Raw genomic sequence first — 13,291 nt, 5'->3', positions numbered from 1 at the left:
GTGGATAAATAAATTATTGATATAATTGAGCTTCATACATCATCCCAATTTACATGGAGCCATTTATGCTTTTATAGTCACACTAGCATTTTTTTTTTTTTTTTTTGTATTCACAATTTATCATTTAAATAGGAGAATTCAAGAATGAAGCCATGTCTTCAACAGAAAATATAAAAGGCACTTTTTTGCTTTATTTATATATATATATTGGAAGTAGGAATTCCTATCCATACTTGGCAAGCCAAGATGTTAAAAATTCCCCTGGCAAAATTTGACCCAAGCTTGTCAACTTGCCCAAACCAGTAAAAATAATGGGCCAATCCAAAACCCAACTCGCGAAAACAAAATGCTTTAGGATATGATTTTGAATCTTTGACATGTTGATCTAAGAGTATTCACATTAGTCTCCTCAAATTTTAGTTAAATTAACCTAAAAAGCTCTATTTTTTCTAATTTAGCTATCCACTTTTTTTATGCTCATGCATCAGCCTCATTAAAATATTTTTTCCTCTCCTCTCAGCATAGACCGCAGTGACAATATACCACCACAACACCACCATATGCAACAAATCCACATTCCACGGCACAACCATACATAACAACACCACAGTACTACCATCAGAAAACCCAACAAAACCCACTTCAAAAATCTCATCACAATCACAAAACCCACATAAATATATATATATATATATATATATATATCACAACACCACCATAGCACCACCACCACCACGGCACCACCATCAGAATTTGGCAAAAGCTTTTTTTTTTTATCACAAATGTTTAACAACATGTGTTTTTTTTTTTTTTTAAATGCTAATACCACGAACTATTTTACAATTTTTTTTACAAACTGATGATGTGATAGGTGATTATTGGTAAGTAAAAATGTAATGTTAGTGGTAAACTCAAATGAGAAGAAATAAGAATTTGCTACATCATTATTTTGTAAAAATGTTGTAAAATAATTTATGCTTATAACATTGCTCTTTTTTATTTGTGTATTCATCTTGCGACAAACCACTTATTAATTAGGATATTTTCTTTCTCCAACTAATACGAAATGTGATTGTGGGGATGCAAGGACCGAAGAGAAATAGATCAAAGAATGGTTTGTATGTCAGTCCAAAGAGCTAAATAAACCCTGAGGATTCCGTTAACCCGAGGATGGAAGTAGAAGCATGGGCATTTGGTGTCCTATGAAGAACCATAATAGGGGCAAAGGATGTGAGAGGAAGCTTCTTAAAAGAGATATTTCCCACCTTCGCATTGAATGCCCTACACCAACCATATCAGCTGTATTAATGTGAAAATAACATTTGAACAGTAATGTCACAGCTAGTAGCCCCTTCTACCAGCTTCAATAGAGTTTTGATGGAACAAGTATCCTAAGAAATGTCTTGAGGCATATAGGTGGAGGGTTAGGATGCAAGTAGGAAGGATATAAAAGGAAGAGAGCATCCCCAAAACAAGGACGGATTTTTTTTTTTTTTATAAGGAACAAAAAAACAAGGAAGTGAACAGTGTATATTTGATCTAGAACTTGTAATACTCATAAATAAGAAACCAATCCTCAGACCAACTTGAGGAGAGAATTACTACCAATCGTTACTTAAATTCCTCTTCTCTATCACACTAATTTCTTCGGCTATACACCAGGATTTAGCTTAAAGTTAAACTTGAAGTATTTTTCTCACTCTCTTAGAAATTCTATTGTTTGGGCTTGGTATAAAAGGTAAGGTGCCACTGTTCTTAGTGGACTTGAGTCTTTATTTTTTGAGTACTTATAGTGATAGTATCAAAATTACAATAAATGAGTTATATTATATGATTCATATCGAATCATCGGTGTGTATCTCTTAGACCCTTGATGGTTTATGGGGTGTGGCAGCATGTAGTGGCATCATACACCAATGGCAGCCACACAAAATCAGGGGCACGAGGGAGGCATGCCGTGGGGCGTGGGCTGTGCAAGGTATTTGGTGGCAGTAGTAGAGGAAAGACAGGTTTCCTTAAGGATTTATATCTTAGTTGACATCAAGAAAATAAAAGGTTCCTTCTCGAAAAAGTAAAATAAAAGGTTCAAAATTGGCTTATGTGGTGTAATTGCCGGATAATATTCAAATCAGTCATTTCCTCAATGCTGCGGATCTGTTTGATCTCTATGACTTCCACGGTGATCAAGAGCAATTAAAAGCCAAATATTTAGGGGCGTTTGGTTACACCGTAATATTATAATATTGTAATCTTACATTAATGTAATTTTAATACAAAAATACAATATTACATTATTTAAAAATGTGATAAGATTAAAGTGATGTGATATATTTTGTAATTTTAAATTATGGTAATATTAGAAAAAATAAAATAAATCAAAAACTTTAATGTCACGTTATCGTAATTTGTATTATAACAAAAGCACATCACAATGAATCAAATGCCCCCGACAAGTCATCAAAGAAGCCTAGAAACGTGACTGAAGAGTCCCAAGAGGGTCTTAAAGTGGAGGAGTTTCAATCACAATTTGGTAATTTACAATGGCAAAATCAATATCAGAAATTTCTTCTAAACTGACTTTGAAATTAGCAGTGTATGATCACTATTTACACTTTTTTGGGTTGTTGTTGAGTTCTCTTCTTCGGAAATTGATGCCATGAAGGAGAAGAAAGTTTTTTTTTTTTTTTTTAAGGTACAGTTCAAACTACTGTAGCGCTACACTGTTAACAGTTTTTATAATAAAAAATATTATTATTGAGGGGGGTTTTTTGCCTTTTTCAGCCCCTTTAAGTTAATATTTTTATTTTATTGGATGAATTATTATTATTATTATTATTAATTTTTTATGGACTGTAATTTAATTTGAATTACAGTTTCCGACCTAGAGGTTGTAATCATATTATTATTCAGATGCGTGGGGAAGGAGCCAGGGTTAGAGGGGATCAAAATCCTACTGCACATGATGAAATACTCATGGACGGCTACGAACAAGAGTTAAAATGTTATTGCATCCCATCCATAAGGCATTACATCAAATGTAAGAATCTAGTTATTACACAGGATCTGGATCCTTGAAGGGCGGGATTGGGGAGGAATTGCCCGACTTGCAAAGAACATTTCTCCTTGAAAATGCAAAGAACATTTCTCGCTCTATTTAACTTCTTCTTTTTTTTTTTTTTTTTTAACCACATAAAACATTTTCCATTTACTTGCATTTTCCGCTGTACCAAACACAAATGAAGCATCACATCTGATATGTCATTTATTTTCTTTTTCCTTATTGTGCTTCTCTTTTAACTGTTGATATTTAAGCCACAAAAAGTTATCTGTGGCACATTCAAAACAAAACAAAACAAAAAATGACATGTACACACTATAACAAATTTCACACCATCACTACCTCTAATACTTACATCACTTTCTCTTTTTTTCCTCTTTTTCTCTTTCAAGTGCAACAGGAGCTGCTGGTATGCTGAACCACCACTCTCTCAATCTCCTCATCCATCTCTCTGTGATTGCTTTCCTTGGAGGTGAATATCTTGTGAAAGTTTCCAAGAAAACGATAAGAACTATGAACTTACTAGGTAGGAAGGCCAGAATCAAAGCTGTGACCAAGAGAGCAACTGCGAATTTGTCGCTTGCCTGATGAAATCATAAATACCCATGTATTGGCATGTGCTAGTAAAAGACTTAATAACAAAAACTAGCAGACCATTAAAACAACAATAAGTCCAGGGTAAGAACATTTTCCTCAATTTTTTTCACATCTGCTGATATGGCTTTTAGTTGTGATTGGTAAATAATAAAAATGATGTCAGTGATGGACCCAAGTGAAAGTGATTCTACTTCAATCACAACAGGCCATGTCAAAAATTGAGAGAAATTGTGTCCCTAGCATTACTTTAAAAATAAAAAATAAAAACTTCTGTAGTGAAAAATGACATGCACCAGATTTTGTGCTTGTGATGGATCACAGGAGAAGCAATGAGAATAACGGAAGGTGCAGAGGGCAGTCAGGACAAAAAGAAGGAAGAAAAACCTGAGGGAAAATGCATAGCAACAGGGCCCGTATCTTGAGTAGAACAATGTTACCATCCTGGATGTACCCTTCAGTTTGAGAAATTGCATTCTGAACAGCCAAAAGCTGCTCCATTGTATTCAACACTGGAGGTGCTATCACCTTAACATCATCAACAGGTACTTGGCCACAAAATCGTGTGAGTACCATGAAAACCGCAATAAAGATGAGCATAAGAGCAAATGTGTAGCCCAGCCATCCCCTGAAATGCATGCTGTAGTTTATCAGAAAAGATATTTCCCAGTTTGGTGTGTTCCAGGAACTTAACAGAAAGCATCGAAAACAATTATCAAGCTAAACGGTGAAACTGTCATCGCTTTTCACCCCCCCCCCCCCCCCCACCCACAAGAAGAAGAAGAAAAAAAACCCCCACCATTCCTTGTTCAATTGAAATTATATTTTGTTGAAAGAACTACTTAACTTGAACAGTAATTTCAAATTGCACTAGAAATACAACCATACACATAAGCATACGTGCCCCTGAGCGGTGCACGCACATACAACAATGTTAAGGTTATATTAGAGTGGAAAAGGCAAGATTTAAATCTTATGCAGACAATATGTATGCCACTCACTGCTTGTAAGAAAGCGAGTATTATCACCAAGTCATCACGTGTTTCTCTCTGCAATCTTCTAAACAATGTGGATTAAAATTTTCTTTAGAGTTGCAATTTCATTCAGAAGATATGCTGATTCTATAAGGGTAAATAATATTGACTTAGTTTAGGAAGCACCAATTAGAGACATAATGATTTAACATAGGAAGCACTAATTACAGATCATTGAACTTTTAAACATTAGATGGTATATTACCAGTATTTTGCTCAAAGCATGTTCCATAATGAAAAAAAAAGGTTTTGTACATGTGCTTGTGTGTTTGGTATTTGTGCGGAGAGGTGGAATGGGAGGGAGGGGGAAGTGAAAGGGTCTGGGACCCTTGACAAGAACCAGAATTCTTTAAATTCTTGAGATTTCTTATCTTTTTTGACAAGAACATCCTTGAGTCATGGTCAGCAATAGCTTGATCTGAAACATGGTACGCACTAATTCCAATGCACAGATTTTGGTGATCACAAATGTTACTAAGTAACCTAGAGCTACCTTATCACATTCACATTTAACTTAAATTCTGTAAAATGCAATATAGAAAGTAAAATTAAAGGCTTAAAACATCTAACTTTTTGTGGAGCAATCTTTGTTGGTTGAATTCAAACCTATCCCATCATACATGATCCAATGTAAATGGCATACCATGTTACCATTCCCCTTCTGCATAAACATTGTTTTACATTATAGGTAAACCACATACCACATTTTCATTCCTATTTTACATGCATATCAATTCGCGGTGTAGGTTACTTCATATTATATGACAGGCAACATGTTCTCACTCCTATGTGCCAGAGAAATAAAGGGAAAAAAATCCAGAACAAGATATGTGAAAAGTTAAGTCACAAGGATCCCAGAAACATCCTCCGAAAATTCTTATTGATGCTGGAGTGATACTGTGACACCCTTGCACCATCCATGATTTATGTATACAGATCAGGAACTATTCATACAACAGAATTTCCTTTGTACTAGAATCTTTATTTTATTTCCCACCAGAATTATGATTTTTTTTTAAGGGGGGTGAAAGGAAACTAAGAGACATTATTCTATAGCCCAAAACCACAAGGACCAACAATGAAAATGGAATCCCTCAAGAGTAGTCTCAACTCTCATCAGACTTCATCACTGTCACCTTTAAAGATTGTTCAACATTGAACCTATGATCTCAATTTGACGCATGTAAAACATAGTAGCACACTATGAGATATCATTAATCTTCACCTTTCCAGCTAAAAGCAAAACCCTATATATTTTCTACGAGGACACCTAAATGAGAAAGAGGTAGCACCCAAGAATGCAAGAGCAATTGTTAACAAGTAAAACCATTATATGATTTTGTAAGGTTGATACTTGATATCAAGTAAGACTCTAGCAGTATACAGCAAAGATGCCCATTTTCCCATCAATTATCCCGAGTCCTTTAAAACAAAAGAAAGCATCTCCTTTATGAAATTTTGGATCATCAGCTTTCCTGGGAAAAAAAAAATAGAAAGAAAAATCTGGCTGTAGATTCTCCTCATCCAGCAGTATTAAGGCCTTTCAAACTATTCTCCCTTGAAATAAATGAAGCCAGAATGATGATGGACAATAGGACAGAAATCATTTCTTCTTCTTTTCCTATTATGCTAGGGTGCTAGAAATGTGATTGGGCATGTGAGGCAAGACTTAACTTTATATTATTCAGTAACAGGCTTAATTCCAAAATCCTTTATGCCATCTTAACATCTGTCAGACATTTTTTAGAGAAGATTCTCTAAAAAGTGTATCTGTTGTGTTTCAAAAACCTAAGTGCACCTTTCTTTAAATTTAACCTTTAGAACATATTCATTTTTTATAGTACACAACACGAGTTATAAACCCATTTCAAGAAGTGAGAAGTTACCAAAGACATGTGGCTTTGCATCTCAACAATCAATTAATTCAACTTTATGTTGACCACTTGACCTTTATTTCTCATGCTCAACAGATATGATTTTTCTTTTCTTTTATTCATTTATTTATTTTACCACAGCTCACCAGATAGTCTGTAAAGCAGAAAGAAATCACACAAACAAGAGTTTTACCTGCAAATTATATAACTGAAAACTAAACAGAACACAAAAGACTTCACAGGATCATCCCAATAAACCAAAGATAGAATGCAGTTCCCAAGTTCCCTCATTGGAAAGAGCAACTCCTGCAAGTACACAAGAAACAAGAAGATTTTAAAGATATGTGATTTTAAGAATGTTGAAGATACTCTTGGTTTAAGTGAGAGAACAGAATAGTAGATCCTGATTCATAGTGCTGAGCCGAAATAGATGGGATAAAACAACATTTGACTATGACACAAGTGTTTATTCATTCTATTTTACCAAGACCTACTCTAATGAAATAAAAATGTGTATGTGAGAGAGAGAGAAAGAGAGAGAGAGGTCTTTAACGGTGCCTAGTGCCATTACTTGGTTTTAATAATTATAACATCTCACTAATCCCATTACCAATATGATGATCATTGATTGAATTTATATTTCAATAAAATAAAATAAAAAACAAAAAAAAACAAAAACCAAGAGTGGGGGGTTGGGCGGAGGAGGCAAAGAAGAAGAAAGAAGAGTGATGTCCAAGTAAGCAAATTTAACAGGAGAACCCACAAAAATTCTTTAATCAGCATTACAACTACCTTCATCACAGCCAAATTAGTGTCAATGCCATCTACTTTAACTCCATCAACCGTTGCTTGTGCTAGCACCACTTTTTCATAGTTGTTTTTAGATTCCTTTACTGCTCTTTCCAAAGAAGTCATCTCTCCCACAGTTACCTCACCCACAACAAGCCCAGCCTCGTTAGAATTATTTGAACTTGTTCCAAACACAAACCCTAAGTTAGAAACCATATCCAAGGCAGATATTGAATACATTCCACCCCCACCCTTAGAGTTGTTAGTCCGGTCCATTTCCCTGAAAGTTGACATATTTGCAAGAGTTTCCAGTATCAAGTCTCCACCTGGAAGTTGGTCACAAAGATTAAACATAAGAAGACTCTCACACTGCAGAGGAATAGCTGAACTAACATCTTGAATGGCTTGTACTCGCAGAATCCCAAGTACAGCCTTTGAAAGCGCTTCATCCCGTTCAATTCCCTTGATCTGGTACTTATTTATAAAACTATGAACATATAAAATCTCTCGGATAATTGCTAGCCAGTAATCACGGCGAGAATGCCCTTTAAGCTCAGGAAATTCTATGACAACTGGTTCTGACCTACAAGGGAAAACTATAAAAATTTAATGGCCAATGTAGTGAATAAAAGAAGATGCCCAGTGTTCACATGCAATAATATGTATAATTTAAACATTAACAAATTACAACTAAACATTTTAACAATTAAAAGATAAACAGATAAGCATCATAACTTACAAGGAAATTGATTTATATGACACAGCCTTGTCAAAAAGTCGAGTACCCCATGGTCCAGTCATCTCAGGTTTAACAACTTGTTTCAGATCACCTGCTAAATCATATCTTTTTGCCTTGTCATAAGAAACAACACGAAGAGCTTCAAAGTGCAGTGCGTGGTCTGTCAGAACTAATCGACCTGCATACACCCCACAGTAATGATATAAAAATGGCCAGATACTGGATTTAAGTTATGCTGACATTTAATCACATTGTGGAGTAGATAACACCATTACAACAGTCAACATGGACTTTGTCATTTATAAATAAAGGTAGGAATGAAATTTATTTCACAAAATCTCTTAATTCCATTAACCTACCTGGCCATGTGGAAATTCCTACATGTTCAAGAACTGGTTGGGTGGTGACTGTTCCATCAACTTCCAGAATCTTTTCTCCCTTTGATGATCGAACAGAAGAAAGAAGAGACGAATCTGATTGGGTCTTCATTTTTCTGATAGCTCTGCAGATTTTAAAATAACCCCAAAAAAAGGCAAACAAAAGTCAGGAATAAATAGCTGTCCCTAATACATATTCAATGAAAAATGCTCCCAGATTTTTCATAAACTTGACAATAAAGTAAAGTATGATGTGTAAACTTAGATAAGTATTAAAAGAATACAAAACACATTAAGAGTTTTGAAGCTTTTTACATTAGAGTTAGAGGCTGGAGGCCCTTAGCATTTTTTACATGTCCTTGTGTGCACGTGTGTGGGTGTGTTTTATAAGTAAATGATATTTTGTTGCTTGATGAATCAACTCATTAGAAGTACAAGCTGCAATTTAAAGAATCTAAGAAATCCAAAAAAGAAACAAAAGGGATGTTGCCTAATGCAATTATCAAATCATACAAAGAACGTAACGCAAATGATTTCAGGACACAAGTTGGGTGTCCCATCACTGAAGGTCCAGCTATTCCTTTCTCACCAAACAGTCCACAGAATAAAGGAACAGTCTTGCAAATTTTTACATGCCTGTGATTATTGAACATTGTCATGAGGCTGAAGCTGACATTTGAATTACCATCTTTAGCATAAACCCAGATACTCCAAATAAAGTAAACACTAGAGAACACAAATCTCTAGCCACTGAACAATGAAGCAAAATGCGCTCGACCATATGGCACATGTTTTAAATGATTAGCATATCAACCATTCTAGCAGGGGAAAATAAAGATCATATTCCAAAACATCCACCACATGTCCAACACATCAGTCAAGTGCCGGCTGAGTGTACAGTGCCACAATGAAACTTCAAAGCAGATACAGCCCAAGATATACAATAGGGGCCAGAAACCATGGAACTTTGCCCCTGAATCTACGTGACACTGTCACCAATGTCCTTTGTAGGAATTTATTGCTATCTAAGGCAATAAAGCCATTAGATTTTGTTTATCAATGTTGTTTAAGGCTTTTTGGCATTCTTACAGTAGTTTTCACTTTCACTGTTGATCTGGCCTATTACTAGAAATTCTTCAAGCTTATTTGGCATATTATACAACTTCATCCCTTTAATTTGGTTAGAGAGCTCCTCCTGTGTTGTTGGTTGTTTCAGCCATCAGAATAAAGCTTCAGATAATGTTAACATTTTCACTTTTTGATGACTTAAGATTTGAAATATACAGATAAACTTGTAAAGTGATAATGGTTATGACTAGAAGTAAAAGGGCCGTTCTTGTTTACTAAAACTAGTAAGAGAGAGAGAGAAGATGGAGAAATTCAAATTGTCTCCATGGTCCTCCTCCTTAAGAATAGCTTAGATGGGCGTGAAAAAGACCAAGAAGCTCAACAGGAAAGTCAATTCTTAAAGTGACTTTAAAACATGTCAAGTGAAGAAAAAAAAAACTCCCACTTCTCCCAACACTCCCCCTCCTCCCCCAGCGGGCGGCTCTTCCCCCAAAAGAAAACCAAAAAGGACACCTAAAGAATTTCAATAAGAAATAAAAAGTGTTTGTCAGAAAAGGGAAGGGGTTAATTGCAAACAATATGGACATGAAATAACCTGTCTAGTCCACTTAAATACTTGTCGTAGACAGAAAACTGAAGCCGACCACCAGTTGATTTTGTAAGCACCTCGAAAAGATTTTCACTAATAATCACATTCGCAATAATAGGGACTGCTGAAGCTATTCGTGAGAAGGCCTCTACCCCAACAGCTATATCCTCATCAACCTGCAGATAGATGTCAGCCATACATGACCATAGCAATGTCAACAAGCAAAAGACTGCAGAATTTAGACACCATAATTTAAATACCTCAGATATGATTATTTTAAATGAATCTAGAATTCAAAAGGAGCCTCTACCAATGGAATCACATATTTAGTTACAGAAAAAGTTGTGTGGCGCGTGCATGTGTGTGTGAGAGAGTGAGACAGATTTAATAGCTTTTCAATGAACAGATCAAATAAAGCACATATGACATGATTGATCATCAGGTATAAGGAAATTAAACTGTACAGGAGTTTATCAAGCTATGCATGTGGAAGTCAGCAAAGAATATTCCTTCAACCAATAATATTCCCTCGGGAGGTAATGCGCCTCAAAAAAGCTCAACAACTAAATTTTAGCCTTAGCTGGTAGTCACCAAGAAGGCAAGAAACTACCAATTTCACTTGGTGACCCTGGAATGGCCAACTTATTAATTTATATAATACATTACTGGGACCTTGTTTAGTGCATAGACTTCAGAGATCCATAGATCAAATTTTTTCTTTTCAAAAAAGAAAATTTGTACAGTGTACTAGTGTTATGCCCTTTTTTGCACTTTTTTAATACATTACTTATCTATACAAAAATCATACATTATCCATCTCTGCTTCCACCACAGCCCACATGGTTGGAATAGACTTTTACTTCTGTCTTTATCTGTATTTACAGTTTCAATTGATATGCTGTTAAGAGTCCAGGAAATAACCCAAAAATGCAACACTATACTTGTGTGTGAGGGGTCTCTCTGAGACGGGGGTGGATGCCCATGCGCACATGCTTTGACATGTGCGCGCGTGTGTGTGTGTGTAAGAGAGAAAGAGAGAGAGGTCTTCACATTACATAGTAAAAATGTAGTACTACTGCACAATTAACAACTTAATTGAACAAGAAAAGCTTACATTAAGCACAGGTTGGCTGGCAGCAGCTGGAGCCTCCCAAGCTAGCATCATGTCATATGTTAGGCGTCTAAACTTTTTATCAGCTAGATGACCTGTTACTTGTATGGACAAAGCCAGCGTCCTGAAACAGCAGTATTCCAACAAGTTCCTTGCATACCGTGATGGATGCTTTATAGATTCAGCAGCCTCTGCATTGAAGCTTTCTTGAAGTTCACTTGAAGGGATACCAAGGATTCTGCATCATTCGGTTTTCATTGTCAGCATAAATATCAATAAAAAAACAGTGAACATATATATGCCATAAAAAATGGATTTGAATTAAGCTAGGATGCCTGATGACCATACTAGAACCAAATATTAAAAAGAAATTTCAAATAACACTGGACCAAAACTCTACTTGATACATCTCTTGTTATAGTAAACATGTAAGCATTACAGAGTACAAGCTTACTTTGAGCATCTGCGAATAACAATATTTGCAACTGGAGAAAGTTCCGGTATCCAATTCCTTTGGGCAGATGGAGACCTTCCCATCTCTTCAAATTCTTCATCAAAAGAACTGCGTCTGCCAAGCAACCATTTGAATGATCCTTCTCTTACTAAACCTTCGAGCATAGTTCTGGTTTTGCTTGCCACAGCCATCTCCAACTTCCCTCTCACTATCTTATCTCATTGGACAGAATCCCAACACTCAATTACCTGTCAAAATCCATGCATTCAATTAGAAAACCTCAATTTCACCAATACCACTGTCAAAGTGAGCTACATTTGATGAAACGTAGGAAGATGAACTCTTCATTTTAAGTGCAAACATCAAATTTGGCCTGTATGATACTTCCATTATTTAAGCAGAACCGACAGAGATTACCCACCTAACACCTTTTTATTTAAAAACTAAGAATCAGATTTCTCCGTAGTACTTTCAATCTCTGCTACTACTTAAAAATTCATTACAGGTTTATCACTCAATACAATTTGAGATGAAGCTCCAGAATCAACTTTTTAATACACCGCTTAAACTGACTGCAATTCTATATAAGCCACAAGATTACTCACTACAATTACTTATTTGTTCCAAATCTCCAAGTATCTATTTTCTTTTTCTTTTTCCTTTAGCAATGAAACTTACCAGGAGCAAATGATGGATTTACCATGTGGGAATAAGCCATTGCTACTCAAAAACCAAAACACAAAAGACCAAACTTTATTACACAACAACAAAAAGTATCAAATTCTACACCAACTCATCAACCAAAAATTCATCAACAACCTAATCCCAACAACTTGTTCACTAACTACAACAGAAAGCAACTTACCTCAAATTGTATATTCTATTCAGTTCAGACCCCCCGAAAAAATGACAGCTTTACACGAAACACGAAATTCTCTTGGTTCCTGCCACATTTGAAGAAAACCCACCTCGAATTATGAGCATAAAAGCATAATCAGCAAACCCCCATATCACCAATTTGCGAAATTCAAAGGATTACGTACACTGACAAAGCAGAAGATAATCGTCACGGGCACAGTCATGGTTTTGGCGTGAAATGGGGTTTATGATGGATAAAGGAAAAAGTGTAGAATAAGAATTTTAAGCAGAGAGTGATCAAGAAGCTTGCACCATCGTCTGAAGCTTGTGTGTTTTTTTCTGTGTCCGAGTTTTGTCTTTGGGAGAGGATCAGAAGAGGTCGGGTACAGAGGTTTATGACAACGTGTTGAGATAGGATTGTTTTACTTTTATTAAGGTAAAGTAGGAATAGATAGGGACTTTTGGATTTGGACTGAAATGAGATTGTTTGGTTGATGTGATAAATCCCACAAAGTTACTGTGGGTAGAAGATCATTGAACCTTGAAAGAACCGAACCTCGAGTCCACTTTAATTTTATTTGTGTAGAAATGAATCTGAGCCTCCGTTTGGATTGCACTGAAATGAGATTTTGTTTCTTAAGATTTGTTTAAAACATGGTCAAAAGTCAGATAAAGACAGTCAAACTATATAAGAATAATAAGAAAAAGAAATATTCCAAACAAGATAGTGGAATGATTAGAATTAG

At 35.6% G+C, this 13,291-nt stretch overlaps 1 protein-coding gene across 3 annotated transcripts; it reads right to left on the bottom strand.

The window, feature by feature from the left end:
* Window positions 1-3,237: 3,237 nt before the first annotated feature.
* Window positions 3,238-13,018, bottom strand: LOC126701385 (uncharacterized). Of its 3 annotated transcripts, none has more exons than XM_050399443.1 (11): window positions 12,731-13,018; window positions 12,553-12,631; window positions 11,688-11,935; window positions 11,237-11,471; window positions 10,129-10,298; window positions 8,448-8,590; window positions 8,089-8,266; window positions 7,353-7,932; window positions 6,754-6,866; window positions 4,040-4,292; window positions 3,238-3,642 (listed from the first exon to the last, which is right to left on the bottom strand). In XM_050399443.1, the coding sequence occupies exons 3-11, from the start codon at window positions 11,876-11,878 to the stop codon at window positions 3,415-3,417; spliced, it is 2,091 nt and encodes a 696-aa protein (XP_050255400.1). In that variant the 5' UTR covers window positions 11,879-11,935; window positions 12,553-12,631; window positions 12,731-13,018; the 3' UTR covers window positions 3,238-3,414. The 3 variants fall into 3 exon arrangements, with proteins under 3 accessions (XP_050255400.1, XP_050255402.1, XP_050255401.1); XM_050399445.1 differs by having other exon boundaries at window positions 4,040-4,280; window positions 12,731-13,000; XM_050399444.1 differs by having other exon boundaries at window positions 12,553-13,018.
* Between the last annotated feature and the right edge of the window lie 273 nt (window positions 13,019-13,291).

This window comes from Quercus robur, chromosome 10, assembly GCF_932294415.1.
Source record: "Quercus robur chromosome 10, dhQueRobu3.1, whole genome shotgun sequence".
Taxonomy (NCBI): Eukaryota; Viridiplantae; Streptophyta; class Magnoliopsida; order Fagales; family Fagaceae; genus Quercus; species Quercus robur.
This window is presented reverse-complemented; position numbering and strand designations above follow the sequence as displayed.

Bases quoted from the DNA above. Each gene is read 5' to 3' on its own strand.
- LOC126701385 (XM_050399444.1), bottom strand. From the start codon at position 11,878: ATGGCTGTGGCAAGCAAAACCAGAACTATGCTCGAAGGTTTAGTAAGA. The intron at 10,299-11,236 runs GTAAGCTTTTCT...ATCTATCTGCAG, and splicing joins CCAGCCAACCTGTGCTTAAT to GTTGATGAGGATATAGCTGT. The intron at 8,267-8,447 runs GTAGGTTAATGG...GGGTGTATGCAG, and splicing joins AGGAATTTCCACATGGCCAG to GTCGATTAGTTCTGACAGAC.